This window comes from Cataglyphis hispanica, chromosome 13 (genome assembly GCF_021464435.1).
Source record: "Cataglyphis hispanica isolate Lineage 1 chromosome 13, ULB_Chis1_1.0, whole genome shotgun sequence".
NCBI classification, from domain to species: Eukaryota; Metazoa; Arthropoda; class Insecta; order Hymenoptera; family Formicidae; genus Cataglyphis; species Cataglyphis hispanica.
In genome coordinates this window covers 5,750,725-5,758,259 of record NC_065966.1, presented here as the reverse complement: position 1 = coordinate 5,758,259, position 7,535 = coordinate 5,750,725, and the positions used below count along the sequence as shown (strand labels likewise).

At 37.2% G+C, this 7,535-nt stretch overlaps 1 protein-coding gene across 5 annotated transcripts in view; it reads right to left on the bottom strand.

The window, feature by feature from the left end:
* The window catches only part of LOC126854223 (hepatic triacylglycerol lipase-like), a 212,463-nt gene that overhangs the window by 6,298 nt on the left and 198,630 nt on the right, over window positions 1-7,535 (bottom strand). For 3 of the 5 annotated variants that reach the window (XM_050600740.1, XM_050600741.1, XM_050600742.1), the window contains one exon: window positions 4,199-6,311. In XM_050600740.1, coding sequence (XP_050456697.1) covers window positions 5,071-6,311 — 1,241 coding nt within the window. In that variant the 3' untranslated portion in view covers window positions 4,199-5,070. Of the gene's footprint in view, window positions 1-4,198; window positions 6,312-7,535 lie in introns of those variants that run through there. The other 2 variants (XR_007688080.1, XR_007688081.1) reach the window with 2 other exon arrangements.

Sequence of the window (7,535 nt, the reverse complement as noted above, 5' to 3'; positions counted from 1 at the left end):
AAATCTTACGAAAGAAATTTGCCCGCTCACGAAAATAACCCCGGGCTAAAGTAAACAACCGAGGCGGAGAGCTAAGGTAATGCGTGGCTAATGCGAATTCCGCGGTAAAGTTTTATTAAATTATATTCCACTCGGCGAATTCAAATTATCTCGGATACTGCGAGAGCGCGTATATATTCGCCCGGACCAAGAGAAACATATTTGTCTGGACGTGTGTGCGCGCGCGCGCGTGTGTGTGTGTGTGTGCGTGGGATACCAGAGTAAATCATGGAAAGTGGACTACATAGGATTTTTCTCCTATGTTTTTATTTTTTGTTGCGCTCAACGTCGAGTATATCGCTGGACACAGTATCGCGTAATATACCTCCGCTTGAAATCGAAATAAAAAAGAAAACAAATTGTTTCCAGTAAAGTTTGCAGTATTTTTAAAAATAAAATCCTTTTTCAAAAATTGTTTAAGACGATATTATTGCTATTTCATTCTCTTATATAATATTATTACATAGCGTCGGGTTCGAAGATCCTTTAAAAATTATTTCCTTTCATGTTTTCTATAAATTACAAAAAAAAAAAATTGCTGTAAAGCCTTCCAGTCGTGGAAGTAAACTTTCCTCGCCTAATCTCGATTTTACGCTGCGGCGAGATAACAAAGTAGCATCCGCTCATTGTGATTCAGCGTCTGCAAGTATTGCACGTACATCCGTCGCATTTTCGACAAGTTTTCCCGCCTTTTTTCTCTCCCACCTCCCATTTCTTCCCGCTTCTCGTTTCTCCTCCCTGCATTTTTCCCCGAGGACTTCTCGCCGTTTTATCGCCGAGATTGGCATTCTTGCGCATCTCAAGGAGAACCAGCGTCGTCCTCCTTTCCATCAACCCTTTCTTCGACGATCCGATGCGATGGCGAGAATGCGGGATTGCGGCCGGTAAGGATGCGCATTTCTTCGCCTAAAGTTTAAATTGTGTACTCGAGGAAACGGTTCGCCCAACTATTCAAGCAACTTTTAATACAACCCCCGTTTGCCTGCTCGCGAAGTATGATAATCAGTTGGCTCTTCCGTTCGTGGATGCAAAAAATGACAGACAATTTCGTTCAATCTCAATTCCTTTTTTAGATCGCGCGCTTTATGCGTTCGATGAGGATAAAATTTAATTCGTCGATGGAAACGCTGCCCTAACATCCTAGGAAAAAAAAAAGCTCTTCCGCTCGTGGATGGAAGAAATGACAGACAATTTCGTTCAATCTCAATTTTTTCAGGTCTCGCGCCTTATGCGTCCGATGAGGCACGAAATTCAGTTCGTCGATGGAAACGCTGCCCTAACATTTTAGAAAAAAAAAAAAAACATTTAAACGCGCAGTCTGTGTCTCGCGTAAAAATTGTTTTTTTTTATATGTAAAAATTTTTTACTGCCTGTTTTGAGAGAAACATAAGTTTACAAGTTTATATTTTCAAAGCCACGTGCTGGTTTATGGCAAATTTATATCACCTGATTACGCCGATCTCGCATTCGAAAGAAACTCGTCCAAAGTCAATTTAAGAGCCTTAATTGAGGCGACGATCTCGCGGCTTAATCGCAAATTAGTGTCGGGCGCAACCTGTTGCTGGGATGCGGGATTTGTCGTTCAGTTTTAAGCTATGACAATTGAGAGAAAGAGAGAGAGGGAGAGAGAGATTATGGGGGGAGGGGGGGAGAGAAAAAGAGAGAGAGAGAAATTATTCGCCGTCTCGTGCTTTTTACTCCAATCATTCTTGCCGTCACGTACTTGATAACGAGGGTCTCGTTAGTTGCTAACGAATTGTTTGGATACAATCGCGCGAATTTCCCCTCCCCTTCCCCCGGGACATGTTCCTCGCACTCATTAACATTCGAATCAGGCCGGCTTGGATTTCGAACGCTTTGATACTGCGGATTAAGTTGATTGGATCACATTATACAAGGGATTCTCCGGAAACGAGGTTAGCCAATGGGCACACGGATACACAGATCGAAAAAGAGAGAGAGAGAGAGAGAGAGAGAGAGAGAGAAAGATTACAGTGATATCGTTTCGTAATTTGTAGCGAGCAGTTTTCCCCGAAAATTGAAAGCACTCCAGGATCGTGGAAACTGTTATGATTAAAGCCGTAAAAGTGCGTTAGATTTGCCGAGAATTAAAAAATTCCAGTTTCCAAAAGAATAATTATATACGCGATAGAGATATAATCCTGATATTTAATCCTGTTTAATATTAGAATCATCAAGTATGCAATCTGAATAATTATTATATCGTGAAAAATAGAAAAGTATAAACTTGACGAATGCATATGCGAAAATTTAATGAGATTTTTCAAATGAGATTTAAAATTAAATAGGCCAATGATGAAAGCAAATGACAAGCGTTGATTGAGAAAGTCAAATTTGATGAGATTTTATTTATTTTTTATTGGATTTATATGCATATAATTGTGTATATACATGTATGTGTATGTGTAATGCTTAGATTTGATTATTATTAAAAATATACACTTTTATAACGGACATGCATATTGAGATTCGTTAACTTACAAGTATTTGTATTTACAAAGGATATCTGTTTATAAAATTTCAACAAAATGTTTACTCATTTCATATCTATTTTGATATTCATAAGATGTATATAAATATAATAAAATGAAATAAAAAGCACAATTATTTGAATAAAATCTTTAGATAGTTAAAAATATTCAGTTTAATAATTAATGAGATTATAATTAATTAATTTTTTTTGTCTTCTACATTATTTTTGTCAAAATATAAATAATATTGAATATTAATTATGGCATCATCATATGAGCATTATAAATGTCAAATAAATATCTTATAAATAATGCATCAACTGGCAAAAAATAATTAAATATTAATTTGTATATTAATATCGAAAAATTTGACAAATATACCTTTGTAAAAATGGAACTGAGATAAAAATAATCGAGAAGCTATTCGTGTGATGTATTTCCTCTCTCAGGAATTGTCTCTTTTATAGAGTACATAGATAATAAGTCTCATTCTCCTGAGATCGATCATCGAGAAAGTAACTAACTGAGTCAGTCCATAAGGCTTCCGGTCTTCTCCTATAACACTATTTCCTTTACGTCGAATACTTTGATGTATTCTCGAGAAAGGTTCAAGTAAAAAAAAAAATCACGAAAAATCACGAAAGGTTCGCACAAAAAAATCCTGTGCAACATATCGCGTTACTATCCGTCGATCCACATTTCATTTCAAAAATCATGTATTATGTAACGTGATGATAATATTAGATATATCAAATACAGGGTGTCTACTCAAATCTTGTAAAGAAATTCGCTGGAAATTCTCTGATCTTCCAAATATTTTTGTCCAAATTTCCAATTAAAGGGAATATTTTAAAGATTTTTTTGATGCCATTTTCTAAAATAAGTTTTTTTTTATGCTTTTTATTTGTACAAAGAGAAAACACAAAGCCACTTAAATTTTAAGTGCTGGATTTAAAATGAAAAAAAGCTGAATAGCTTTGATTAAGATAAAAATTTTTAACTTACATAAGTATGTAATATTTTTATTTTTTGTCATTAAAAATTAAAATAAAGAATATAAAAGAAAAATTATCAAAGGAAGAATTTTTGAAAAAATTTCCTGAGTCCCAATAAAATTCCATGAGAATTTCCTGTGAATTCTAGTTTTTCCAGGGAAATAATATAATTATATTTTATAATTATATTATTTTCCAATTCCCTGGAAAACTAGAATTCACTGGAAATTCTCATGGAATTTTATTGAGATTGAGGAAATTTTTTCAAAAATTCTTCCTTTGATAATTTTTCTTTATATTCTTTACTTTACTAATGACAAAAATAAAAATATTACATACTTATGTAAGTAAAAAATTTTTATCTTAATTAAAGCTATTCACCTTTTTTTCAATACATTTTTAAATCCAGCACTTAAAATTTAAGTGGCTTTGTGTTTTCTCTTTGTACAAATGAAAAGTAATAAAATATAATTATAAAATAAAAAATATAATGTAATTATAAAATAATTTAACTATAAAATAAAAAATATAGGAAGGGGCAAGAAAGCCTGCAAATTTGGCAATATTGAAGCTCGACAATATCGTAAAAATATTATACGTTAGAAGAAAGAAACATTTTATATAGAATAAATGGATAGGTGGACGGATTGACAGATAGACGGATAGATACGATTGTAAGCACTTTTTATTTGAACGTCGTATTATTTGAACGTGGCATGACTGACAAGAAATTGTTTGGTCTGCGAATATGTCGCAGTCGTGTCCGCCCCATTTCTCCGATTTGGTGAGATATCGATTAGCAGGTCTCGGCAGTTGTCTGACCTTGACATACTAGACCTTCTCGCGCAGCATCAGATTCGCGAGACTGCGAGAAACATATTTCCTAAATCGACAAAGAAAGAGAGAGGCTCTCGTGAGACTTTTTTGCTCAATACTCGTCGATTTCATTCATTTAATCTAGAGGCAGCACAATAATAAAAATTAAATCAGTCCGCAACTGTCCGCAACAAAGTCCATAATCGTCTTCAGCATTCTGTCACATTCCTTTTGGATATGTCATATTTTTCTTTTTTTTTATGTATATATAAGAAGATAATACGTATAGCAATCTACTGCAAAATACAATATGCAGTTATAATCTCTATTTTTGTTCTCAAAAATAAAAAAATAATTGAACAGGATTAGAGTCTACTTATAGTAATCATACTCGCTATTTTTAAAAGTAAATTAATTGAGAGAAATTACGCAATAAATTATCTTAAAATTTAAGACGTATATGTAATAATTTAAATATCTTTCTCAAAATAAAATTTCCACATACACGTATTCTATAAAGTCCGCTTCAAAAGTATGTTGACAAGATTCTCTCAAGACAAAGCACTTGACATCACCGAGATATCTCAATCTTGCCGACACGCGACGTCGTATTAAAATATGAAGGGTCTTACATTTTCGTGCCCCCTTTCCTCGCGTTTCATCAATCCATCTCTCGCGATCACGTGGTAACGTTATCCCGAGGAAGAACCGACATTGCTCGCATGCAATCACTGATAAAGATCCCGCTGATAAAGATCCTCCACCGCGAACATCCCCTCCGCGAACGGGCTCTGCGCCCTCGTCTTCACCAGATGAAAGCCCCGATATCTCTCGTTGACGTCCTCGCCCATCAGCACCGCGGGATGTTTCGGCGGGCAGAGACCCAGCAGATAAGACACGAATCCGTAACAGGGCCAGCCCCAGAAACCGATCTTCGAGTTGATCGACTCGGCGAAATACTCGGCCGCCCTGTGATGGTTACACCCGAATGGGTTCCCGTGCTCCCAGCATCCAGGCTGGTTGACCCCGCCGTTCATGTAAAAGTCGATGTGGCCGCTCGGTTCGATCTTGCCCTGAATAAAGGCATTTGTGTGCAGCACATCGACAAATTCCGCGTCACTCGCGTCGAGCTTCTCGTCCTTATTAACGGTGATGAAGAGCGGCATCGCCGGATCGAGACCGGTAATTCTTGGTAACCGATACGGACGTAGCACATTGGCCGAGAACGCTGGCACGTGTGCGCCAAGGCTGAAGCCGATTACGTGGATGTCCGCGGCACCGTAGTCCCTGAGACGATCGATCAGCTGTGCCAGACAGTCGCCCACGTGAGGCACGTTGTGGACGGCCATGGGATAACACGGTGCCGTCGCCAGACGATGCCAGTCGACCGCTACGAGATTGTATTTGCCTCTCTTCAAGTACTCGTTTCTGATATCCACCAAATATCCAAGCTGCATGTCCGAATTGTAGCCATGAACGATGATCTTCGTGGGTAAGGCCGATACGAAATTGGTGTCGGCAAGATTCGAACTCGTAGCGTTTACTATCAGTTGTTGTCCCTCTTCCGGATTGAATCTTGTGTAGAGGAAGAACGTCACCTCCTCGTCGGGGCAGGTTTGATTGGTGTTTACCAGACACGGTCCCACGAAGTAGTCTTTACCGAGCTGATCGTCCAACGTGTTGCTCACGACGAAGGTCTGCGTGGTCGCGGCAAATTCGCAAGCCACGAGCAGAATTATAAGAATCCTCCAAATTGCCGGACAATCATTCCGGTTGACGATCGTCATCTCGTACCCGTCAGCAGCTCCACCTTGACCACGGTAGCGCGCGAGGAAGCGTCTGTGAACGATTCCAGGCGACTGTCTGGTGGGAACTGGTCGCTGCAACGATTGGTTGAACGTTGCGAGCGAAACTCCGCAACGATTGAGCGACGTCACGTATTCGACGAACCTCGACGAGGTTGGAATCCCTAAAGAGCACCGACACACGCGGCGAGGTTTTTGTTTTTCCTTTTTTTTTTTCTTTTTTTCATCAAGAATAATTTGATGCGTTGCGGTGGACGCGAAAGTGAGTCGTGGAAGGTGAAAAGAAGCGTAAACATCGTCGATTAATTTTCATTAATTAATCTTTCGAATTTTTATCGCGATAAAAATATGGGCCTTATCAATTCGATAATTATTGTTTGTTCACGCAAATTTTACGCACATTTATTTCTTATTTCGCTTACGATGATAATTTGTTTCGAAACAGTTTATCTTAAAATATATATCAATTTTTTCCAATGATAAGAATAGAAATATCAGAGGACAATTGAAAAGATAATTTATATATAAATCTTGCTATTTAATATTTATAAAATGGGCACGTTTACGTTATCAGTCCAGATGATTGCGTTTTATAAAATAACTGGCTAAAATTATATCTTTAATTTTTTATATCTAAATTTTATCATTTTCATGTGTTTTATTTTTTATACTTTAATTTATATAAATTCATATTTGAGAATTTTGAAAAAAAAAAAATGACTGGCTAAAAATTTTATTTTCTTGGACAATCACGGCATTCTTTTCACCACTCGCAAAAAAAGACGACGCAATTCCATGTTAGGTCGAACCGATGACGAAGTAGAGCGCACTGCAAGAGTAGTGCTTTTTCTATGCACTTGCACGTATCCGAGCGTCTACTAATCGTGGCGCATTTTGCGGAATACATTCGATCCATTAAAGGTGTCGTTATGATACTCGGTATAAGAGAAAGATAAAGCATTAGCAATCTAATCAATTGTGCTCAGCGAAGCTCAGACGACGAGATACCGACGCGAGGAGCGATTATGGCAATGGTGATGGCGATCGATGAAGACTTGGATGCGCGACTGACAAGTTGGGATTAATCCGGTGAATATAGGAGACGCTGCAACGCCACGTGAACTATAATAGCGCTCGTGTTTTGTACGACAAATTGGACATTTCCGAGTGTTTCCGTTATTTCTTGGAATTTTCCGATACATTGTCATACAATCAAATTCGCGAGAAGGAAGCTTTTTATTATAAGTGAATATTTTTCCGAACTATTAACTATTAATAAAATTGAAAATTAAATCGAGTGACTGAAATTATATCTTTAATTTTTTATATCTAAACTTTATCGTTTTTATTACGTTTTATACTTTAATTTAATATAAATCGATATCTGA